The sequence below is a fragment of the Neltuma alba genome, unplaced genomic scaffold, assembly GCF_004799145.2.
Source record: "Neltuma alba isolate B1F8T4 unplaced genomic scaffold, ASM479914v2 tig00013117_pilon, whole genome shotgun sequence".
In the NCBI taxonomy this organism is placed as follows: domain Eukaryota; kingdom Viridiplantae; phylum Streptophyta; class Magnoliopsida; order Fabales; family Fabaceae; genus Neltuma; species Neltuma alba.
Window position 1 is genome coordinate 68,011 of NW_021637439.1, and position 25,340 is coordinate 93,350.

Genomic DNA, 25,340 nt, shown 5'->3' on the forward strand with positions numbered 1-25,340 from the left:
CGCTTACCAAAAAAAAAAAAAAGCTACTAGACAACCCATCAGAGGACAAGTCTTTGTTGGTAGAAATTTGGTATTCTCGAGAAGCAAAAAAACAAAATACGATGTCTTGATCTAGTGTAGAAACAGAATACAGAGTCATGGTACAATCTATATTCGAGATAGTATGGATATATCAGTTGTTGAAGGGGGTCAGTATCGAAACTTTGTTACCAACAAAGTTGTAGCATGATAATAAAGTGGCTTTGGCTTTCAGTCCCTATATTCGTATTATTTTGTTTTATTGTTGAGCTCTTGGCGTAGCTACCGTTTCTTCTATTTTTATTAGATACTTTCATCTTCTGTTTTGACTCCTATATTGTTGTGCGGATGTTATTTTACTAATAGACATTGGTCCTAGTATGGTGATATTGTTGTTTGGTCCCCTATAAGGCATTTGATCGCTGACTCTGGGTTGTGCCTCTTGACATTTCATTTTATTTTTTGTGATGCTGCATCTAATTTTGCTCCTACACCTGAGGGTGTCCTTATTGTCACTGAGATTACTAAGCATAAATTAAACTGGGCAATTTTTTTTATTCAATATCATATTAAAAGTGTTAAAAAAAAAAAGGAATAATGTCACCCTATGTTAGGCATTAAAACGGACGTTTGTTACATGTGATTTCAGGTGGGCATAATCATGTTTTCTTTGATCACTTTCGCCTTTGAAGTTTTTGTAAAGAAGTAATGCATATTTGAAAAAAATTTTGAGCCCAATATCGCTTCTAAGGTGTTAAAAAAAAAAATGCAACATCATCCAAAGTTAATAAGAAAATGAAAAAAAGCACATGAAATATGGTTTTTGTTTTTGTTTTGCCATTAAATTTGGCAATATTGCTCCTGTGTTAATATTTATAGGGTATCATTGCCATTTCAAGAAAACTTTTTTTTTTTTTTGACCAAGCATTTCAAGAAAACTTTTGAGACAAAAATGACAAAAAAAAAAGCATAATTATAGCTATATGGTATAAGATCCGATATGGTAGACATCCATAATATGGGCTATTATTGAAGGAGGGTGACACTACTTTTTTTTCAACAATACTGAGGTAGAAAAAACTTTTGGATACTCAGTTGATCCGTTAAAACATTCAAGATAAAGATAACCATTAACCTGAAATGTAATGTTTTTTAATTAATTACGTTGAGTAAGTTAGAAAATAATTAAAATTAGTTATTTTTTAAACATTAATTTATCTTCAACAAATATTATTAATCAAAAGAATTTGCTTAATTACAACTGCGCACTTTGTTCAATGCATAACTCCGTTAAAAATTTTAATTAAATATTTTCCTTTTATAAACTTTAATTAATTACTTTACATAAGTTAAGAAAATTAGTTAAAATTAATTATTATTTTTGCAAAATATTAAAATTATCTTCAGATGTGTTTGATTAACTAAATAAAAAAATTTATACTTGGTTAAGAATATTATGTAGAAAAAATAGTATTTTAGACAAAACATTATATTATAAAAAATCACATTCAAACATTGAAACTTTTAACACGTCAATAGCAGAGTTGATTTTTCATAACGTGATAAATTTGAATTTTTATTAAAAAGTATGTATATTTAATATCCGATAGTGTCTCAAATATAATTTCTTCCATTAGGATACGTATACTTATTAAAAAAAAATTGATCTTTATTGACTATAAGAAAAGACTAATTGGTGGAAATAGGTTTAAAATCTTGAAAAGTAAGAACAAAATTTTGCAAATTAAACCAAAAAGGCAAAATACCTGTTTAGTTCCCTAACTTTATAAAATTTTTTAATTTGATCCCTTAATTTTATAGAGTATTATTTTATTCCTCTAATCTTATTATAGTCTTAAATGATAAGTTTTTGTGTCAACCGATATTTTAAATGTCTTATGAATTTTTAAAGTTTTTAATGTTAGCATCTTTTTGTTAATGAAACTTTTTAGTGTTAAAGTTAGGGAATTAAAAAAATACTTTATAAAATTAAATGATTAAAATAAAATATTATATAAACTGAAAGTACTAATGATACTTTTTTCTTGTATCACAAATGATATGCTTTTGTCAACTAAAAATTATGAGATCTAAGTTAGAGATTAACTTAAAGATTGTATATGTAAAAAATATTCAATTGAAAATGATTCAAGCTTCTAGGATATTTTATTTAGCTTCTAAGATGTTTTAAGTTAAATTTTCCGAATTTTTATCTCATATGTGAAATGTGCTGAAAAAAATTTCAATTTAATTTCATAAGATTAGATTTTCAACTTAATCAAAATTTTCAACTAATTTGTAATATCTTTTAATTTCTGGGTGAGGAATGATGTTTTGGTTTTATTTTATTTTTCCTTCTAAATGCACACAAATCCAAGTCAAAAGGTTTGGCGCGTTTTTCCTTTTTGGTACGTTCTTTCCTTGCGTTTGATTTTTTATTTTCTGAGCATCAACGAACGAAGTTGGGCCGAAGGAGAAAAAAAAGTTAGACCGGGTAAAAGTTAAATTAAGTAAAATGACATGTATTTGGATTGAATTTTATAAAAATTAGATTAGGTAAAAAGTTGTTTGAATTATAATTAAATAAAAGTAAGTTTAGTTTGTAAAATTATCAAAATGAGTATGAGTTTTATTAGATTATGAAAAATGATAAAGACATGAATTAACATGATACAATAAATTTAAATTAGTAAATTTAGCTTGTAAAATTACAAAAATACTTATAAAATTATAAAAATGTGTATGATTTTTATTAAATAATGAAAAATAATTAAAAAATAAATTTACATAATGCAATGAATTTAAATTATTTTAATATGAAGAAGCGGAATTTCATGACTGGAATATATTTTGAAACATTAGAGATACCATAAAAAATTATTGTAAATATGAAGTGAAACATAATTTCAATAGATAAAATAATTTTAAATTAAAATTCATGGTATTGTGACAAAGTTAAACAAAATAATATTACATAATTAATTAATTGATAAGTTATAGACAATTTAGTCTCTGATTATGTCACGAACGCAATTCATATGTGATAAAGACTATGAGGTTACATTTGAAGATGATGCTTGACAAGCTTCAGTATGATCATCTTCCCTAACTATAGTATTCCTCCGGTCCTAAATATAATATTCATTTTGTAATGTAATTTACATTACAAAATGGGTCCTATATTTAAGACCGGAGGAGTATCATTCTTAGCTTCTAGAAAATAGTGTTAGAGCTTGAATGTCTCCTCATAAGGTTATGAATAGCCATTGTTGTACAAACTATATACACTTGTGTTTGGAAGTTGTAACTATGCATATTTAGTAAGATTTGAAATCTATTCTTCTAAACCCCAAATGTTCTTTCTACTGTGCACCTTAAACTGGAAGGATAATAATTGAAGGCTTCATTATTATTCTGAAATCCTACTTATCGGCTGAAGTCTTGAAGGTGGTAGCACTCGGATCTGTATGGACCAAGATATCTATTTGGTGTTGGATATCCTACATCGACAAAGTAATATTTCCCTAATGATAAATGAAACTATTGTGATGTTGTGAAAATTGAAATATAAAATAATAAAAATTAACTTAATTAAAGGTTATAGATATACACCTAGGTGGATAAGGGAAATTTAGAGATGGAGTTCTAATAACAGTGTCAAACACATGAGCATCATGTGCAAATCCCTCCCATTCTGCCAACACAGTATATCTATATCCCAGTCACATACAGCCATGGCATTTTGTGTTAGAATTCCCTTCCTACCAACAAATTTGTCTCGCTTTGTAGCTAGGACCACACGTTGTACATGAGTGCTATCAATTGCTCCTATTGTGTCTTTGAAAAATAGACAGTAATGAGAATCTTGTAGAATGTTTATATAAGGTTCACGAAATATAGGATCTAGGGGTTGAATAATTTTCCTTGATAGATTTAGGCAAGATTGTAGTACACTATGAAACTGTCTACTTACAGTTTTCCCTGGACGTTGAAATCATTCTTGGATTATCCTGTTGCATTATCTATGCGCAACCATGTTTAAAAACATAGTGGCTATTTTTTCAATACCTACATATTTAGCTTTGCGTAAGCCATGTTCCACCAATTTAGCACATAAGAGGTTGAAAACATGTTTATCCACCTTGAATATTTCATGAGATCACCAATCATCATGAGCTACCAAAATGCCTTGCACCTATAAATTTCTTGTCTGCTTACTAGTTCTATAGAGCTGTTTGCACATGTACATTTGACAATAATGATCCACCCATGCACCTACTGTTTTGTACTGTGTTAATTCATTATTTATGATGGCAACCGTGTAGAATGATCATCTTGGTCCCTTTCATTCCACCATAAATCATTGTTCCAATTAGCCAATGTATCTTTATTCCAGTTGGCTATTGTATGATGTTTCCTATAACTAAGATGAGAAGAAAGTGTAAGCATTGTAAGTAGTAAATAAATATATTTCATACTGTAAACAAATAAACAAAACACATAAATTAGAAGTCAAAATTATCATATTCATACTACATATTCATTAATTAAGTTCCTACAAAATACAAACCAGTTCATGTTAAAAAAGTACAATAGTGAAGGCAAAATTATTAAGTTCTAAACTACAGGTCCCTTCTATGTGTTTGGATCTTTTGTTGCCGGTATCAACCACCTCCACAACATGCGTTTATCATTTATAAGTGATATACAAGCTTCACTAGCCCATCTCAACCGAGAAACCATTTTAATACATGTATAATATAGTTCAATGTCATCATTAAGCTCTTCAATGTTGGCTAGGTGTGTCAAAACCTTGTTAATTGAATAGGGATGGTTGTTCAATGTGTTTGCTTGCTACTCAAAAGCAGATGCTACAACACTAAGGCTATCAGCAATTTGTCTAGAGGCAGTAATTTTTTTATTCTTGTTCCTATCAGAAGCCTCACCTCTCTTTCTCTTTCTGTAGGTTCTTGAACTACTAGATACACCATTTGCAGGGTTGTTTAAGTTATAACTAGCCAAGTCATCTATTGATCCTATATTGGTTGTTGGCCTAATACCAAAATTTTTGTCTTCACTATCCATCGGCCCTTCCTCTTGGTCTAGCATGACTCTATAAACATTGCCCTTGTTTTTTGTGTCAGTGTGTGTAACAGGTGCTGGCTCAGGTTGTATAACCGATGATGCGCACATATAGTCTCCTAAAGCCAAAAACATCTTTTCTAATATTTTTATCAAGTCAGATGCAAATATCAGCCCCTAATGTCTAAACTTCTTGAAATTTGGGTTTCACCTATATTTACAAAATTAGCTACAATCAAGCTATGTCTGAACTAATATTCCAAATTAAAACTCAAGGAACATGAATAGTTACTAGTAATTTTTGTTGCCAATACTCATTAGAGGTCAACATAGTATTCGGGGCAGCATCATATCCTATGCTAGTCTCTCCAAATATCAATGATTCTCATAGCTTCCAATCTTTCCTCAAGATATCAAATCTATTTTTTTTTAGTTATTTCTTGTCATAAGATTTCCCACTCCTTTCATTAAATATCTTTGCAATATTGTTCTACCCAGGCTTTATGAATGATTTGCCTTGTCGTTCCTTTTTCAAACACAAGCCTTCATAAAAATTTTTGTGGTATAAGCATCCCATGTCGCTTTTCGTTTATCATGATCCATTTTTCTATGAAAAATAATATAGATAAGACTAACTCAAGCAACCAAAGAACAAAAAATATTCAAACACACATATGTATAGTTACAAACTTACAATAATCCAGCGGTATGTGTATGTAAATGTGTGAAGAGTCATTTAAAGATCACAAATATAATTATTGATACTAGGATTTGGATTGGAGCAAACAACTTCAATATAATTAGTGAGTGTGTATATAACTGATATGATTCCACACACCCACTCCTTAAATTAAAATCTAGTGTCATTACAATAATTAAATGACTATAACTTATGTATTCATCAAGTTAAGAACTTTGATATTATTGATTTGGTTTGATTCAGAATATTCCTGTCTCTATTTAGCACTGCAAGGCAAGCCCCATTTGTGTCTCCAATCTACATGTTCGATCTTCTCAAACAAATATTAACCAATAAATTGCGATGTATAAACTTTGACATTTTTGCTATGAATTCAACCGCTGGTAAAATTAGAAAATCGACGTTAAAATATTTATTCTAGTAAAAGCCAATCCTATCATCCCAAAAAAAAAAAATGTGCTATAAAAGTTCTACAAAGAATTCATTTTTTTGGTGGGAAAATCATTTGTTCAACAATCAACAGATATTTAGGAATGTAAATATATCAATATATTAATATTGTTGTCTGTGTGTGTAATGAAGTTTATATACAAAATGTGTCTAATTTGAAGGTTATGGTATTACAGAAAGTGTCATCACCACAATTAAAAAAAGAGCTCAATCCCAAGAAAATAATCCATTAGTAAGGGAGAGGCCCCTAATAAAGTGTCATATACATATTTTTGGTTTATTGTTCGTTCTTGCCTTAGTCAGCAACAGAAAAGACAAGGAAAACGGGAAAATTGGGGGGTTTACAAGCTCACAGTCATGTAATACATATATCATCTTACAAGAAATTTTGGATGTATATATAGTGTAAAAAAAAAAAAAAACCCGCTTTTTCACCACATATAGAATATTTGATAATGAAACCAGTAGAAAATTTTAGAGCATATGTAGTTAAAAAAAAAAAAAAACCCTGCTTCAAAAGGTTTGGTTTCGCATGTCTTAACAAAAACAGGGGAGATTAACAGTTGAAAAGAATGAGGATAGGGGAAGCTCATTTTTTCAATCACACTTTCTTCTCCTTTTTCATCAGAGCACTCATCATAACATCCAAAACACACCATCTATGATGTCCAGTGGCAAATAACTTCAAGCATATGGGGACTGAGTAGTTTGAGTGAATAATGAGAGAATAATGAGGGGGGAGTGAGAGAAAAATAATATGACAACTAATTATTTTATTCTAACGGTCTACCAACTGTAAGCACGATTTTAACTTCAAAAGCTACCTCAAATGAGCTTAACATATCGTGTGTTTTAATCTAGCTTTCGGCCCCCAAGTAGGATAGTCCAAAAGCTCTCCCAAACAGACTCTAATTTTCCAAACAGGCTTTTGGTGAAAACAAGCTACTTCTAGGTCACCAATCGCTGACCCACATAGGCAGTTTGTGTATCATATTTATCTATTTTTTTAAAGTAGTCTTTGTAGTAATATACGTATTAAAGATTTCATTAAATATTAGTTCTAGTTAATACACATGATTAATAAGGGTATTTTAGAAAAAATATCATCTATTTATTACAAATAACTAATTTAACTAATTTTTTTAATTTACTCTAATTAGTTAACTAACTTTTATATTAAAAATCGGAGAGAGTATCTTTTATGGAGAGACTGGAGCGGTGTACATATTTTTCAGAATACAATGGTTGGCAAAAGCTTAAAAAGAAAATAACTTAGAATTGCATAGGTAGGGCTCTATGTGCCTGGCATTCCAAAGTAGCCCACATCTAAAAATTACTAACAAAAGAAATCATACGTGTGATGGATGATTAAATGATATTATCATACTTCTTCCTTTATTTTATTTTTTTTTGATTTAGACAATTTAACCCCTATCACATTCCCATCATACAAATCTCCTCTTATTATGGTTGTATGAGAAGATGGGTAAGGTGTCATTGAGCTGGAAATTTTTACTCCTTCGCTCCATATGAAAGAAAGAAATACAATCTTTCAAAGGTATTTCTCAATACCTATAATTAAGAAGCCTGCAAATGATCTCAACCTCGACTTGTGGCTGACAAGCCAGCTTCAATGGTGCCAAGGAACCCCAACTTCTCTCCTCAAACAAATCATTGGTCAATTTGGATAAAGGAGATCAAGTACACCATAGAAGCACAATCTACTAATGTTTAGTGCTATGTAATAATGAAACGATGCAGGCAAATAGATGGAAGAGATCGCCTACTGCCATTCCGTCTCTCTTGTATTTGAAATGTTTAATGCTATGCTTCGCTGAATAATTATATTAACTCCACCTCGCATGAGTTTTACCCGACACATCTCAACATTGCTTGTTACACGAAAGTTCATTCACTGCAGCTTGTTGCAGGAAGACAATTGCGAAGCCTTGCAATTTGATGTTTTTTCCCTCTTTTATGGGAAAACGAGTCTTTGGCATTACACAAAATCATGGTTTATTAATTGCTTTCGTGCTCTTTCCCCTACCCCTGGAATACTCACGCAGTCCTTAACTCTACTCTGTAATTTTATCTTTTCATCTATATATTATCTTTTCATAAAAATTTCTCGCTTAAACATTAAGAAAAAGTTGTTGGAGTGTGCTTGACCTTTTGGTGAAAAAAAGTTCACAAAGATAAAAATACGTAGTATAAAAGAAAAACAAAAAGCTTTTGATTTTGATTTGGACTTCGGCGTTTGAAGTTTGAACTTTGAAGTTTCTCGTGATCGCCCAGTCGCTCTGGCCACCCAAAAAAGAAAAAGAAAAGGGAGTTTCAACTTTCAGATTCGCGACCGCGAGGGTAAAATTGACCTTGGCTCAAACGAAGGCTGTTTTTATTGTTTGGAGAGGTGGGTGGGACATCTCGGTCTTTGTCAGAATCGCGCACGCCAACAAAAAAACATCCTTCCAGCTCCTCCGCCGCCCGCGGTGGTCGGCGCCTTGTTCTGAAGAGACGCCAAGGTATTCCAAACTTCTCTCAACTTTACCTCAAAGCCCTCCTTTTCTCGCCTCCAAACAAGACTCTGCTTTCTTTATTTCTTTACAGCTGTCTATTTACTGCTTTCTTTAATTTTCTTGAGTTCATAGTTCATGAAAGGGCTTTTGTTTTCACATTAATTACTTGACGGGGCAGAGATTGTATGCGTAGTTTATCTCGGTCCCTGAGGTGTTCCTTTCTGTTTGTGGCTTTTGGGTTGAGACAATAAGAGGCTGGATGACGAAATTCTGAAGTATATACAATTAGGATAGATTATTGTGAAAATCTGTTGGAGGTAAAGATTGTGTTGTAACTTCTAATAATCATGCCTAGGTCAATATTGCTGCAAGTGAAGATAAAGGTTTCATTTTTAGGGATTTCAGGTTTTCACAGGCGATTTTTTGACGCCGGAAATTGACTTGATATGCTATTTAGATCAGTTTAGGTGTCCTCTGGATCTCTTATTTTCCTTCCACTGTGAATAAAAAAGGCTTATGGATTAATTATGTGAGAGTTGTTTTGAGAACAAGAAAGAATCTGGAAGCTGTCTACGTGTTTGTGGCCTGAGATTTTCTTAACGGCATGTTTAGTTGAGAATAATGGAGGCGAAGAAATGGAAGGAAAAAGTTTCACCGAAGGTTCAAAACCTTTTCGTTTGGCATTCATTTTCGAAGCGGGAAAGATGATGAAAGATATTAATAGCTGTTTGCTTGTGCAACCTGAATCTCCTTACTTAATTTTAATCTGTAATATTGGGTTTATGCCTTGAATTTTGCCTCATTGAATCTATACTTATTGCATACGCTCTATTTTTTGTAGCATTCTGTCATTCCTATAATGACACCAGAACCATCGGAGGAGTTGGAAAAACGCTCAAGCTCAGGGCATCATGTGAGAGGGAATAGTGAATATGTTAGATTGGTCATATCTGATGAACCAAGGGCTACTGAAGCTGAAACATTGCAGCCTCAAGCAAAAACAGGAGTCAAATCTTTTTTATGGTGGATCAAAGTCTTGTCATGGTGCCTTGTGATTATTATACTTGCCATTGTTCTCGTGAAATGGGGGCTTCCCTTTGTTTTTGAGAAGGTGCTTCCTTTTTCATTACAATTATTTTGTTCTAATTGACATATCTCCTCTATGATGTGGGTTTCAATAATTAGACAAAAGCAGTTGATTTTTCCATCTGATCTGCAAATTAATGCATTTACATTTTCTGATTCCATATGCTTACTGATGTTTTGCTCTTTTGAGATGTACTACATCACTATGAAGTCAATCCGTCTTTAGATAATTTTGGAGAAATTCTTATCTTAGGTAGGCACGGTCTAAACAGAATTTGTGGGCCATGCTAATCATGAAATGACATGTAAGATGTAACTATGTTAAATTCACATTTCATTAATACCCACCTCTTACAAGCTTAAATATCTCCTCAACATTGTTTGGTTTCTATAGATTGGGTTTACTAATCTACTTAATGATTTTTTCCTAATTTAGCTATAAAATGCGGGAACATAAAAATTAAAGAAAGATACTGTCCTAGTTCTCTTGGATTGAAGGAAATGTTTGAATGACCGATTCATATTTTGAAGCTTCATCTTTTTTGTTGTAGATTCTTTACCCAATAATGGAATGGGAAGCTACTGCCTTTGGCCGTCCAGTTCTTGCCTTGGTACTCATTGCTTCTCTGGCTTTATTCCCCGTGTTCTTGATCCCTTCTGGCCCTTCCATGTGGCTGGCCGGGATGATTTTTGGTTATGGCCTTGGCTTTGTTATCATAATGGTTGGAACAACGATTGGGATGGTCCTTCCTTACTTAGTTGGACTATTGTTCCGTGACCGCATTCATGTAAGTCTTCATATTTTAACCAATGGCGCTTCATCCCCAGACTTTTGGTTTAAATTGTTATTCTTTTTTTTTCAAATAAACATATAAACAGGAGAATATGTGTATGTTGTCTTAATTTCATGATCAACTTTGTTGTGCAGCAATGGTTAAAGAGATGGCCTCAGAATGCTGCACTTATTAGGCTTGCTGGGGAAGGGAGCTGGTTTGATCAATTTCGTGTGGTTGCTGTATTTAGGATTTCTCCTTTTCCCTATACTATATTCAACTATGCAGTAGTGGTGACAGACATGAGGTTTTGGCCCTACTTACTTGGATCAATAACTGGAATGGTTCCAGAAGCTTTCATCTACATCTACAGGTTTGTTCTTTTTCCTTCCTCATTTTTACACATGATATGGTGAAGTTCCTAATGTGTTGGTAATATCAGTTTGTCCATTAAGGATTTTAAAAAAAAAAACGTTTGAAGAAATTTCTTGAAAGAACCTCAAAAAATGCCTCAACTTGTCGTGTTTCTTGTGGAGCATCTGGCATGAAACATTCAATAGTTGCATCTAAGTTTCGTCCTTTAATTATGGGGAATGCTTCATTTAGTTGCACACCCAACGTTACAAGGAAAGAAAGTGCAATATGTCAAAAAAGTAAGGAAAGAAGGAAAAAAGATTGATTAATATATGACACTCGCAAAAAGGTCATGTTATTTTCTGACTCGTCAAAGAATCGTATGAAACACAACACGACTTAATGCGTCACATAACTTACGCATCACACTTCAATATTTGTCATGTCGTGCTAATGTCTCTATCCTTACTTTCTTGCTCCATCATGTGATCTTGCCCCGATTCAAAAAAATAATTATAAGGGATAGGCGTATATAGAATGCTAATGATAACATCATATGCGTTGAATAGCTGATTGTTGTGCAATAGAGGGTGAATCTGCTTCCCTTACACCAAACGCTCGCCAATAAATTGTTCTGTTTTCTTCTTATATGATGCATCAACATGTTGTCTCACATTTGTCAAATTTTGAGCAGCGGTCGATTAATAAGGACCTTAGCTGATGCACAGTATGGGAAGCATCGCATGACGACCGTCGAAATCGTCTACAATGTTATTTCATTCATAATTGCAGTAGTTACCATTGTTGTCTTCACTGTATATGCGAAAAGGACTTTGAATGAACTGAAAATGGCAGAGGCCGCTGATCAGGAAGCTGCCTCTTCTTCTGTCTCGGGGAATGTTGGTTTTGAGATGGAGAAGCTTCCCCTTGAAAGGCCTAAGCAGCACAGTTCCCATATTCCATGATGCTGTGGTATACTGTATATTAATATCTGTAAAATTTGGTGCAGTGTCAAATTATTATTGTAATTTTGTTTTCTTTTCTGCCTATAATGCGACCTATGATGATAGATAACTTGTAATTACGAAGTGAGATAGCGAAACAATGGCTACGATCTGTTAATATTGTAAGCTAAGGAGTAGTTATGCGAGTTCTCAATATGATTCATCAATAATCACTTCGTCAAAAAATGTTACCCCGTCAGGTGAATGCTAACGCTGTTGTTTTTTATTTTATTTTATTTTATTTGATTTCCGGGGGAAAATTACAATGAAGGACTGTCATATTTTAATATTGGACAAATATGCAATTTTATTCTTGATTTTAGTTGTCAGCTATAATTTTATCTGTAATCTTTTTAGCAGTATAATTTTACATATAATTTTTTGTGGGTAAATTGTATCTAGATTCGGGGTAAAATTGTACAACCAAAAAGAAGGTAAAATTGTACATTTGCCTTTTAATATGCATGGAGAATCATTATCAATAAAATCAGAAAAATTGCTGCAAGGTCATAAAAATATTATTACGGTTAAGACAACTACTCCTCCGGTCCTAATTATAAGACCCAATTGACTTATTTGAGGAGATTAAGGAAGTAAGTTAAGTTGGTTATTTATAATAAATAAATGTTGTCATTCCTAAAATATCCTTGCTAATTAAGTATATTGGCTTAAACTATCATTATTAGAAGGATTATCTTGGAAAAAATGCATAAATATAAGAGACAAATGGATTGGGTCTTATAATTAGGACCAAATAAAAGTCAAATTGGGTCTTATAATAAGGACCGGAGGAGTATTATGTATAAAATTAAAAAAGTTAATATAATATTTAGTCTTTCAAATTTATTCTTATTTTGATATTGATCTTTTAAGTTTTAAATCATCAGTTTTGATTCTCAAAGAGTAAAATGATTCATATTTTTATTAAATTATAGAATTAATATTTTAAATAAAAAGAAACTTAAAGAATCAAAACTTATTATTTGAAATTTGAGGGGCTAAGATCAAAATAAAAACAAACATGTGAAACCAAAAATTATATTAATTCAAATTAAAATAAAAAATGATGCAAACTAGGCGTTTTTGGAAAATTCACAATAATTTTGAAGAAAAGAACTTTTATACAAGTCGAAACAAAACTCATATCTTAGGTAGCGTAAAATTATTTTTTTTAAGTGTTATGAGGATGTCTTATTTTTCGAGAAGTGCTTTTTTGAATACCCAGGGCAACCATCTACCAATCATTTCTATATTATTATTGTTAAAGAGATGCTGAAGACCAAGGAAGATGTAAATTCTGTATTCACGTCTCAACTACAATGATCCACATAGCCATGAAATAATTTAGACTGCAAGCTTGTTTTCGCATGATGCTAGTGCATGTCTTGTAAGTTGATGATTGCTTCTCGTGAAACCTGAGGAGCTTGGTTTGGCTGCTTGACCATTTTGTTTGTTGCAGAAGAAGCGGCGGCTCCACCATCTTTGTTTAGTTGACGCCTCCATTCTATCAGAGTATTCTCAAAATGCTCTTCGAACATTCCCCTCTTAAATCCGCTGCCCATCTTCATTAAAGAGACACACACAGATTAGATGGGCCTGTTAGTCACAAACATAGCAGATAGGCTTCATATGTTACCTGAGTCACAATTGCATAAAGAGGCAAGGTGCTGTAACTGCAGAGCACTTGAACAATTACACTGCGAGCCAGCAGCAACAAGTGATGAGTAGAGAATGTTATATATGCTTTGCTTCCCCCCCCCCCCCCCAAGCTAATGTGTGTGCGCGTGTGCATATTTCGGATATTACCCCATTATAATTCTCGGGATCACGTAAGCTATTTTCTCCATAATGCATGAATCAAATCCATAGGTGAACTGTAAAGAAATGAGAGAACATAAATGTTAAGAGAAGGAGAAGCAGAAGAATGCAATCTGGTTTACTGTAAGGACTTGGTGTTGTGTTCACTCATGACTCACCCAAATCCAGAAGAAGAATGCAATCTCAAAAGCGTTTTGAAACAAGATGAAGTGAATTAAGTCGAGGACAAGGCGTGGGCTATGGAACCAAAAGAATTTATCAGAAGGCTTCACTTGCTTTGTTGCCTTTTTCTCCTGCTGTTGCTCTGCAGGCCGATACTGTTCCAGTCCCCGTTCCTCTGCTCTCTTCTGATCTGACTCCTGAGCCAAACGGGCAATTATGTGCTCTAACTTGGCCCCCACAAGTAGCAAAAGCTGTTGACATCAATCAAACCACCTCAATCTATAACTCTTAAAGAAACTAAATGTTTTAATTCACAGACGTCACAGGTATTTCTGTTATGTCTTGTTTAGCAAAAGGACATTTGGGCTTCTGAAAGTGTAAACCACACACTCCCCAGATTTCTTTTAGACTTTTAAATTTAACTAATGATCTTTCCGTAGGTAGTAATGTATTGTTTGTGTTCAATGAGCACAGGAAGAATTTCTGCCGAAAAAGAAAAAACATAGGAAGAATCTTAGTCACTTACTATAAGCGGTAGAAAAGCTAACCAGAAGTATGTGTGCCACCCTGCACAACGAGCTCACAAGTGGTTAATTTCTAAATTGCAAGATCTAGTTCGAAGTTCCAACTTTCTAAATTGAACTCCTGCATATCTTCATGAGGACTGCATATTTGCACATTTCTTTTTCATCTGAATGTAATTCATATAGTTCTGACTTTACTATTATTTTGTACTTGAAAAGCAATGCAACATAAATACATTTTTTAAGCTGACACTTCAAAAATAATCATTCCGATATTGAACTCAAATCTAAAGGATTCAAAGGAAATATGAACACTACGCATATCTCTGAACCTGTGTTGTTGAAGATGAGTTATGGCATAATATAGTAGGAGTTTGTTACCTGCAACGTTGAGCAGCAAAAAGAGAACAACGAAGAGCCAGAGATACCAGCTGCATAGCACAGAAAAAGGGAAAATAGTTGAAGGAGGCTTAAACTTTAAATTTATTGGTGTCAAGTTAAAAAAGTAGGTGTGAGTTGCGGGTCACCTTATGCCCACTACTTTTTTGAAATCAATTTCAAGTGTCTTCATCATGTACTCGTGAAAATCAAATTCTCGTTCGCCTCGCCAATGTTCCTGAATAATTCAGAATGAATTGAACAAGTCAACAGCGTGAAAGGAACAGTTGTAGCAAACAAGTCAATAATAATGTAATTAAATGTAAACCTTGATGAATGCCTGCCTCATAGCGATGTAGTCAGATTCAGTAACAGAGCCATAAAATTGCTTGAAGAATGCTATCTGTCACTCAACATGAACCAGAACAGAACTCTTCATCAGTAATAAACAACGAATTTGAGATGCTTTTCTTTATCAGATGGTACGATATTTAAATGAATGCTCCGTAATGCTCAAGTTATATTTTTGTTTTGTTCGATGTTGTTGGAAGAATGACATTCCTCCAGTCTTTAATATAAGACTTATTTAACTAATTTGATTAGATTAAAGAAGTTAGGTAAGTTAGTTAATTATAAGAAATTTGACATGTTTTTCCTAAAACACCATAATTATCTCCCTTAATATCCTCCCTCCCTCTTCTATTTGATTATGGTAAACAAAGTATCCATAGGGGTAATTTAAGAAAAATTAATAAATATGAGAAATATATCTTATATTTAGAATCAAAATCAACTTCACAATTAGGTTCTATATTAAGGACAGAAAGAATAACATATGCTCATTAAAAACTACTCTTTATGCTTGTATCTCATTTTCTTGTGTGTCATGTGATGTTTGGCCTTGATTCTCAGACATACCAGCCAACCTACAACAGCCGCCCTCCTCCAAAATCCATCAGCATGCTTTTTGAAGAATTCATGGTGATGTAGATCTTGAATATCTAATTAGAACACAAAAGGAAAGAAGTGTGACATTATAACCTAAATTACAGATCTAGGCCTATTTCTCTCCCGTATTAAAAGTTGAACGTACCATTTTTATTTGCCTTAATATTATGTTCCCAGGTCTTCCATTGACGAATCTGCTCGAGGCAAACAATAAACAAATCATGGGAGGAGCTCAATTTTGTAATCTTCATCCCTTGACAGCACATAATTAAGTTTTCTATTTCAAGTATAGTATGCAATGCATTACCCTTGCGCTTCCGAGTAGCAGTGTGGTGACGCAAAATATGGCATGTACAACAGCCAACACAAAGATGAAGATGTGGAGATGATGTAGTGATTCTAATGACATCAACGGAACCTTCCCCTGCTTTGCCAAACAAGACCAATTTTTATCATTTCACATCACATATAAGTATAAACCCAAAAATAAATAAAGCAAAACAGAGTAATTTCTTATGCCTCTTTTCTGCAGCTCTCTGAACCATTTGTTGTAGAAAGAAGGTGTCTTGTGTTGATGATAGTGTCATAGTGCTCTGCACCTTTCTCAGACTCACCGTGCCTCTTGCATGGAAGCATGTGGCTTACAAGGTGGGGTGAAATGCAAATGTGGCTTATTACATTTTGGAACACAGTTAATAGTAAGGAAATGAACCCTAAAAGCATCAGCTCTGCTCAACACACGTTAGCCACAGATTGGTTAGCCCAAACAGCCATATAACAGATTTATTTTTCAGGAAAGATAAATCGAGCAAATTATATGATAATTATGTTGGATCTTCTACCTATTGTATACCGGCAGTTCAGTGAAAATTCGGCACAAAATAATGACACATATTTGGGCTCGAGTTGGAGCCTTTCGGTTCATATAAGAGGTGTGCTAAGAAATTATAAACAAATTACCGTCTTTCAGCTTTTGCAAGGCTGCATTGAGTGCATCCTGATGTTTCTTCTTCAAAAACTGTTACATTTAGACCCACAAATATCAACCGGTCATGATACAGAACAGGATGGAATAAAAGGAGCAGTAACACAAATCAGAAATTTAAGATAAACTCAATATCATAATACTTTGTAATTTCATCTCCATCGTGGAGTCAGCAAAAACTTGCTGACCAAGTTACTTCTTTTAAGAGGCTTTTCCATTAACTGCCTTTTGATTGCATTTAAACGCTCAATATTTGGGCAAATATGGAGCCCGTAAAACGTCATTCAAGGAATGGAGAAGGATTACAGTAAGTGATTGATACGTACCACTCCAAGCTTATGAAGAGCACGCTCAACGCAAAGAGAGATAAGCACAATGATGGAGCATATAACAGCAACAATCCATGTTGGTGTATATTCCAAGGACTCGTTTGGTATTTCTTCCATATCTAGCTCACAATTCTTGTTGCTGTTTGAAAGGCTTAAAGGAGTTGGGCTGAACGGTGAGCGATAAGAGTGTAGGAGATGAGGAGACAGCAATCGGCAGACCTGGGAAGCTTTTGTCTCTTACTACTTACTTGTGATGGCTAAGTTCGATGATCAAACATAAACGGAGAAGCTAAGAACATGAGCATGTTCGAAAAGCAAAAGGATTGTACAGCGACAATGGAGTTGGCGGAAAAAAGGAATCAGATTCGGTGTCCATCGTAAGTAAAGCGCAGAATACTCCTTTTGGAAAATTATGGTGTGTTTCACACCCGTTTCCACTAAATAAAATAGAAGGGGAAAAAAAATATTTATAGCCATATCAGAAAACACACAAGAGACATTATTTGATGCTTCTTCATGCTCACTCGTTAAATCTCGAGAGTCTAAAGGTGATTTCAAAATATCTACGCTTTATTCTATGGAATCCAAGATGCCTCATATTATATTAAATGAAATATTAAAAAATTCTCTTACCGTCCAAAATCATAGGAAGCGTACATTCTTTAAGTTCTAGCTCTGCTAACAGACCAAAATATTATATTTAATACAATTTTCAATTATCGCACCAAAAAACGAGAATCTTGCATGTTATGAATCTTATAAATATTATGCCATCTAAGATCCTAAAAAAAAAAAAAAATGATTATCCTGCACTAAATATCTCTTAAAATTTTATAGTGCAATCTTCAAAATACAACTTCGGCAACTACAACGATTCACACAGGTTCACCTCTGCAGAGCAGGACTCAATTTTAGGCTTCATTAAGGGTGTGTTTGGTATGAGGGATTTGGGGGGGAGGGGAGGGAAGGGGAGGGGTTTTAATCATTTCCCCTTGTTTGGCAACACACAAATTTTAGGAGAGGAGGGAAATTTTTTTAAAATTTCCCCTCCCCTCCCCTCTTCAACCTCCCCTCCAAAATTGGGAGGATTTGGAAGGAAAGGGTAATATTTTGTCATATTATGACCATTATACCCATATTTTGTCATGTTGTGACCATTATGTCTATATTTTGTCATGTTGTGACCATTATGCCCACACCTTAAATAAAATAAGAGCAAAATTGTCCATATTAAAATATTTTTCCCTCCCCTCTCTTCTTTTTTTATAAATCCAAACAAGATAATATTAAAATCCTTCCACTCCCTTCCCCTCCATTAAAATCCCTCCCCTCCCCTTCCTCTCATTGAGCCAAACATACCCTAAGGAAATTTTGAGGTCACTGAACTCATGGAAATCACTCGTACGGTTGCCCAAAATTGTGTCCTACGGTACAGGAAATAGCATCACTTTAGCTTGTGAATGCGCAGCACAGATTCACTGGCACACCACTAATTTAAAACAACTCAAGGACAATTTTGCATCATGCGGAAGAAGTAAGAAGATTTCACAAGAAAAGTTATTTAACATGTGAGAGGATGAAGTTAGAGTTGACTGTCAATATTTGACAGAACTGCGGAACATTTAACAATTGAGTTCAGAGAATACAATATTTAAAACATACATACATCCATGCATACATATATGCATACCGTGTACAACCAAAATTTTAAACACGCTCTCAATCAAGTGACACTGATGGGTTCTTCACTGCTATCCTGAGCTGACTATTGGCCCAGACAACGAGACAAACTAGGTCTAATTCCATCTGTTGATGTCCATCCAAACCTTCAAAGTTTCTTAAATTTCGCAGTTGGTGGATGACTAAAAATCATCAGTTCATTCAAGTCCTTTTGCTTGCTTATTGAAGAAAGAAAATAGACATCTCAGGGCTTCCATGGTGCCGGAGGTGGAGGCGGCGAGGGAAACATTGGGGGAACAGCCGAGAAAATAGTATTCTTGTCTATTCCAGCGCTTTTGCCACCTGACAGTGCCACAAGAGCAGCTGCTAAGCCCGCGTTTCCTGCAAGCGTTGGTTCTGTGTAGTTATAGTTAGTACGAACATCATGGAAACCATCATGCTTGTCAGGGCCAGCGACCATAGCTCCAACAAGTGTATTGGGGTTTGGCCTTGAAGTGTCCCTCCATTTCCATCCTCCCGTACAGCTATACCTAACCTTATTCTTTGGTATGGATGCACCTCTGTGGTGGACATGTTTCGGATAGCGATTTCCAAAACCCACAATATAGCTCATCTTCCGAGGATTCTTCCCAAGGATGTAGTCAATCTGCAAGAATACCGGCAAGAAGTTGGATCAGCGAAAAAGTCAGATCCCAAACATGGTGCGTAAAGGACCAGAATGGGACGCACCTGGGTCTTGGCAAAGTCCCGAAGAACATCAGTCGAGAAGAAATTGGGTCCACAATACCATCCGGGAGTATCGGCAGCATCAAGATAATCACTATAAAGGGTAGCCAGAAAGGCTGCGTTAACAACATATTGAAGAGGCTGGGGATTACCATGGTTCAACTGAATCAAGCCCCCTGATAAAGACACTCAAGTTAGAATAACAAAATTGAACGTCATGAATTTCTATGTCCAATCAAAGTGTTTGAAGGAGAACAATCTTTGCCTTTAGTTCTGTTAAAGCTTGTGAAAACTGGCAGGTACGAGCACATTACTATGCTTGTCTGGTTGTGAAACGTCCTTAAGATCTCCTCGTAAGGATACCCAGGGCTCAAGAACAGCCTCAAACGACTCAAAAGAACCTAATAACAATAAACAAGATTGAGAGGCAGATTAACAAGTTCATCGAGCATGGTATAAGAACGAAGCTGCATGGAAGTACCTGAGCACCAGCAAGCTTGTTATCCCAGCTCAGTACACCGTAATCAGAGCCTCCCCAGAAGGCACCAGCATGCTTGGCCAGGCCAGGAGTAGTAGCAAGTTTTAGATAAGAGGAGTTTCCAGTTGCAAAATACATCCAAGCCCCTCCCCACACAAACTCATCCCAGTAACTGGAGGAATTGTAGAATATTGCAGCTTCCGAACCACCCGCACTGTATCGGCCTCTTTCTTCCCTTGCAAACTGAAACAGCGTTGTGGCACCATGAACAAGTTTCTGCGAATAAACCTTTTTGTCTTTGAAAACAATGGATGCAGAGGCTAAAGCAGCAGCCATTTCTGCTGCAAGATCTGAACAACTGTGACATTCTGTTACAGGCCGATCATAATCAATGTCCTCTGGGCGCATCCAGCAGTAATGGTCATTCGGAGTTGTACTCCCTCCAGAAGTATCCCCTGAGCCAACCTGCCAAATTAAACAGATACTTGAAATTTTTTCAAATACATTGCCCGGCATATTTTCTATATTACGGAAGGAAGCATATTGCTTACTTGTGCAACAAGTGTGGTTATGGAATCAGCAGAATTATTGAAGGTTTTGAGAAAGTAATCTGTCCCCCATTTAATTATCTCCAATACGTGGTCCAGTTCGCCAGCGGCTTCATACTTTGCTCTGTATTCAATTACGCTCCAGCTCAACATGGTCATGGCAAAAGACGCAGGAAAATTGAACTTGATTGCATCTCCAGCATCATAGTAACCACCCACCAGATCCTTAATAGTTGATGATTCTGAATTGCCATCTTGCAGACATGAGTTACCTCTCCATGATACATTATTATGTTTGGGGAGTTTTCCCGCTGCAGACAGAACAAGACGGGGAAAATAAATAAATAAATTTTTCTTAAACTTCAAAAAAATAAAAGATGCTTTTATATGAGTATAGCGAATCCGGGATCCTGAATTATTCTATAGATTATATAGAATCCATGAGTGGAGTGAAGGAATTTATTTTTAGTCACCATATAATACGTCATCTCATAGACGCTCATCATGCATGGAAATAGACGTCAGTATGTTTCTATCCAAATTCGCATCATACAAAGAAATACTACCAGGCTAAAAATAATATAATAGATTAAATCGCAAAACACCAAGTTGAAAGAAAGAAAGAGAGACTGCCAACAAAAACAAAAACCATAGAGATGCACTTCGTCAGGTTAGGACAGAATACTTATTGCACTTAAATGGTTAATATTCTGTCACAGCTTCTGCATGGTGTTGCATGAGCATTAGTATCAGTCCTTATTAGTTGAAGTAAAAGCAGTAGCAGGAAAATGCAGCAACAAAGGTTATTTTACTCACATCTTTGAGCGTTAAAGAACATAAGGGCCTTTTGGAGGGCTAAAGTATAGTTATCAGGAGGACCATGCTTGTGATGGTGGCGTGGGACGGTCTTGACGATAAGGGTGATGAAGCCAGCTAAGAAGGCTGATACCAGAAGCGTACCAACCGTCCAAACAAAGATCTTACGGCTAACGATAATGCAACCGAGATCCACATACTTCTTCTTCTTCTGCTCGGTCGGCCCCAGCAGCCAGCTTTGCTGCGTCTCATCCAACGGTCGAGACAGAGCGGCTCTATCGATATCTTGCATGTTCCGGCTCCGATCATCGTCCGTGGCGGAGTCCGTAGCATTAATCTCGAGCGGGCCACCCCATGGATCCCTCCCGTACATACTCATCTTGAATGCTGGTTTTGATCCTCAGGCGGAAGCCACCACCGACCGATATATGGAGTCAGCTAATGCGAGCGAAAGCTTAGAGTATAACATACACAGATAAGCAGTAAAGGCTAAAGACCCATCAAAGCAAAACAAATAATATCAGCACAGAATATCTCTGAATCTTTCCGGGCTGAGACTGGAAGCGAGGTGCACAGCAGATGAGCTAATAGGTATATGGGTTACACCAACCGTCAATCTGTTGTTGTTCTGTCATGTTTGATGCTTAGAGCAAGCTAATAATTAATTAAGAAATAGTTGAAAAGGTTTTGAGCATTTTCTTGGCATGGCGGTACTTGGTAATTAAGGTATGCTGTTAATACTTTGGTGCTTGGTAACGTCAAGTGGTTGAGACTTTGCTTTCGTGCTAGACCATTTTTACCTCCTTTTAAGACCAATTTCATATTGAACTAGAAGTCCAGAATAATTCCATTCTCTCCTGTTTTTGAAACAATAGCAATATTATGCAGCCCAAATATATTATTAAATTTTTTTAAGAAGATCAAAACTAAAATTTAAAAACTTGCATGTGAAAAATTTGAAAACAATTATGCTTTTAAAAAATTTTAAATTTCAATGTTTGGTTTTGGTCATAAAATATTTCTGTTTGATAATTTAAGAAATAAGGTTGAAGAGGCTGACCGACCAACCGGTGCGTTGAGAGACAATGACAGTCCATCTATAGTCCAAAATGATCCGCCTCTGTTTTTCTTTTCTGGAATAAATATATTTTTCTTCTAAATCTTAGGACCAAAGTTTTTCATTTTGAAATTTTGGGGTGTTTGGATAACCTCAAACCATGGTTTGGAGAATAGCTTCTGGAGAGAATAGATTTTGAAAGAATAGTTTTTCTGAAAAAGTGATTCTGATAAAGTGAGAGTGTTTGGATAGTTGTTGTCAGAAGTGCTTTTTTATATGTAGAAATTACTAAAAAGGACATAAATTTAAATGATAATTACATATAAGATATATTTCATAATATATGTTTATTTGAAATAAATAAAAAATATTAATAAAAAAATTAATACGTATATATATTAATAAAATAAATAAATATGTTTTTTTGCAAAATAATTTAATAAAATAATTAAAATAAAAACGTATATATATTAATAAAATAATTAAATATGTTTTTCGTAAAATAATTATTAATACCATGGTTTCGTAAAAATTTATATATATTAATACGTATATATTACTCTTCAGAAGTGGGTGGCGTGCTGTTTCAACTGAAACCAAGGTTTCCAGCTCAAAACCATGGTTTTGCTGGAAACCATGATTTTTGAAAAAAAAAAAAGAAGGGTGTTTGGCAAATTTTTTGCCAAACCATAGTTTGGCAAAAAATCCCAAACACCCCCAAAGTGTTGTTTTCTTAATTAAATATCAGTTTTGTGAAAATAAAGTTAAAACTGTCAATAAATGTTGTCGGCCTAGTTTTAAAGGACTGGCCCGTGATAACCTAAATGAGTTGGCACTTTAGAGCCCATATATCATAAATACTAGTAAAATAAAGTGTCAAAGTATTTTTCAAACTCTCAAAGCTAACGCAAATTATACCTTCAACACTAATGGTGCATTAAAAAACCTCCAGCACTAATAGATTATTGTTTGAATTTGAAAAGGACAAACCTAAATAACGAATCCAAAAGATAAAAACCAAGCAAATAATTAACTAAAGATTAGCAGCATCAAATTCTTCATTACAAGTAGGCTTTTCTTCCATGGCAAAAATATTCTGTTTCCCTATGCTCAACATTCGTCTGCGCATTAACCTCTGAGATTGGTTCTGTCTTTCATTCGGGTAGTTCACTGGTGAGCCTTATGGTTGCGTTGTAGGGCCAAGCATCTGCCACAATGAAAGCAAATATAAAATACAAATGCAGGTCTTCACACTCAAGAAAGAACGTCCTCTGAATATACAAGTTGTGTAGTAAACGACAATAGTTGTAGATCAAGCCCATTGCGGACCCTGGCAAACCTTCCTCTTCATTTCGTTGAAGTCAACCTTGAGCGTCCTACCAATCACTCCTCCCATCCTCCAAAGCGATTCCTAGATGTAAAATCCGTTTGAACGCGTACCCAAGCCGCGATTTTTTACTCTTTTGTTAATATATTAAAGAACTCGCAATTCAAGAGATGATTTTAATTATTTATCCATTGCTGCCGGATTTTATTTTCAATAATAATAACAATAATAATATATTATGATTTGACATAATCACTTTATTTTGTAGACAAGGCGTCCTTAAGAATTTTCTATACATTAGGCCATAGGCTTGCCAAAACTAAGTTTGCTATTACACATAACTACTTGGATTTATATTTAGGAGAAATTAGGGAAAATTCCTCATTTGGAAAAAATATTGATAAATAAGACCTGAAAATTTGTTAGCTTTTGAGGTCCTTCAATGTAAATAAATGTCATGGTAAAAAGATCAAAGTATCTTTAACTGCACAAACTGGAAGTTTAGTTTTTTTTTTTTTTATATACACAAAAGTTTAAGTGAGTTGGGTTCCAGGGATTCATCAAAGTCAGAGTATGCCTCCAGGCTCAAAGAGCCCTTACAGAGGTACTTACAGATCGCCCACCAATAAAATTCTCATATCGGCAGCGGAATTCGAATTCATGATCTTATAGGTTATGAGCGGACTCCTTACCAAGTAAACCAACTCTTGTTAATCAAAATGGAAGTTTAGTTGCACAAAAGGAATATATATATTGTACATTACTAAAATTTGATTGCAACTAACCTAAGTTGCACATGATAAAAGATAAATTGCACATAACGAATATTTAGTTTCACATAAAGAAGATATATTGCATATGAGAAAAATTTAGTTGCATATAAGAAAGATATATTGCACGTTAAAAAAAGTCAATTGCATTTAACGTATAAGTTGCAATAATGGAAGATAAAATGCATATATGAGAACTTAGTTACACATAAAAAAGATATATTACACATAAGGTAAGTTAGATTGCACATAACATGCTTTGAACATAAGTGCAATATGTGCAAATTATACCAGGTGCAACTAAACTTTCCTTACATGCAATATAATTCCATGTGCATAATTAAACTCCTTGTATATGTAATTTGTCTTCTATTATGTGCAATTTAGGTTAAGTGTAACTAAATTTTTCTTAGGTGCAATATATCATTCTTGTGTGCAAATAAATTCTTGGTTTATGCAATTTATCTTCCATTATATGCAACTTAAGTTGTGTGCAATCAAACTTCCATAATGTGTAATATATCTTTCCTACATGCGACTAAATTCTTAGCCTGTGCAATTTATTTTCTATTATGTGTAATTGAAGTTAGGTGCAATCAAACTTCAATAATGTGCAATATATTTTTCCTATGTGTAACTAGACTTCCTGTATATGCAACTCATTTTTCATTATGTTTAAAACATGTCATGTACCATCTAACTTCCCTTACATGCAATATATTTTCATTGTGTGCAACTAAATTTTCTATATGTGCAATTTATCTTCCATTATGTTCAAAGTATGTTGTGTGCAATCTAACCTGCCTTAGGT

The 25,340-nt window shown here is 34.4% G+C and overlaps 3 protein-coding genes across 3 annotated transcripts; 1 reads left to right on the forward strand and 2 right to left on the reverse strand.

The window, feature by feature from the left end:
- Nucleotides 1-8,495: 8,495 nt before the first annotated feature.
- On the forward strand, nucleotides 8,496-12,182 carry LOC114734571 (uncharacterized protein HI_0703-like). Its single transcript, XM_028922188.1, has 5 exons — nucleotides 8,496-8,772; nucleotides 9,608-9,877; nucleotides 10,404-10,640; nucleotides 10,781-10,998; nucleotides 11,674-12,182. The coding sequence occupies exons 2-5, from the start codon at nucleotides 9,626-9,628 to the stop codon at nucleotides 11,942-11,944; spliced, it is 978 nt and encodes a 325-aa protein (XP_028778021.1). The 5' UTR covers nucleotides 8,496-8,772; nucleotides 9,608-9,625; the 3' UTR covers nucleotides 11,945-12,182.
- Nucleotides 12,183-13,218: 1,036 nt separating this feature from the next.
- Nucleotides 13,219-17,360, reverse strand: LOC114734570 (MLO-like protein 13). Its single transcript, XM_028922186.1, has 14 exons — nucleotides 17,125-17,360; nucleotides 16,774-16,831; nucleotides 16,333-16,541; nucleotides 16,121-16,237; nucleotides 15,959-16,007; nucleotides 15,784-15,866; nucleotides 15,194-15,268; nucleotides 15,015-15,103; nucleotides 14,869-14,918; nucleotides 14,490-14,530; nucleotides 13,960-14,214; nucleotides 13,790-13,857; nucleotides 13,620-13,680; nucleotides 13,219-13,545 (listed from the first exon to the last, which is right to left on the reverse strand). Exons 1-14 carry the CDS (start codon nucleotides 17,242-17,244, stop codon nucleotides 13,357-13,359), a joined length of 1,464 nt encoding a protein of 487 aa, XP_028778019.1. The 5' UTR covers nucleotides 17,245-17,360; the 3' UTR covers nucleotides 13,219-13,356.
- Nucleotides 17,361-18,670: 1,310 nt separating this feature from the next.
- LOC114734573 (endoglucanase 25) lies at nucleotides 18,671-21,935 on the reverse strand. The gene is made up of 6 exons (XM_028922190.1): nucleotides 21,376-21,935; nucleotides 20,563-20,870; nucleotides 20,015-20,476; nucleotides 19,799-19,934; nucleotides 19,537-19,709; nucleotides 18,671-19,453 (listed from the first exon to the last, which is right to left on the reverse strand). The coding sequence occupies exons 1-6, from the start codon at nucleotides 21,752-21,754 to the stop codon at nucleotides 19,052-19,054; spliced, it is 1,860 nt and encodes a 619-aa protein (XP_028778023.1). The 5' UTR covers nucleotides 21,755-21,935; the 3' UTR covers nucleotides 18,671-19,051.
- Nucleotides 21,936-25,340: the final 3,405 nt, after the last annotated feature.

Coding starts and splice junctions, on each gene's coding strand:
- LOC114734573 (XM_028922190.1), bottom strand. CDS start 21,754: ATGAGTATGTACGGGAGGGATCCATGGGGTGGCCCGCTCGAGATTAAT. Junction 19,935..20,014: donor ACAAGCTTGCTGGTGCTCAG/GTACTTCCATGC, acceptor TATTGTTATTAG/GTTCTTTTGAGTCGTTTGAG. Junction 19,454..19,536: donor GGGACTTTGCCAAGACCCAG/GTGCGTCCCATT, acceptor GTATTCTTGCAG/ATTGACTACATCCTTGGGAA.
- LOC114734570 (XM_028922186.1), bottom strand. CDS start 17,244: ATGGAAGAAATACCAAACGAGTCCTTGGAATATACACCAACATGGATT. Junction 15,104..15,193: donor TGAGGCAGGCATTCATCAAG/GTTTACATTTAA, acceptor TGAATTATTCAG/GAACATTGGCGAGGCGAACG. Junction 14,531..14,868: donor TTTGCTGCTCAACGTTGCAG/GTAACAAACTCC, acceptor CTCGTTGTGCAG/GGTGGCACACATACTTCTGG.
- LOC114734571 (XM_028922188.1), top strand. CDS start 9,626: ATGACACCAGAACCATCGGAGGAGTTGGAAAAACGCTCAAGCTCAGGG. Junction 9,878..10,403: donor TTCCCTTTGTTTTTGAGAAG/GTGCTTCCTTTT, acceptor TTTTTGTTGTAG/ATTCTTTACCCAATAATGGA. Junction 10,999..11,673: donor GCTTTCATCTACATCTACAG/GTTTGTTCTTTT, acceptor AATTTTGAGCAG/CGGTCGATTAATAAGGACCT.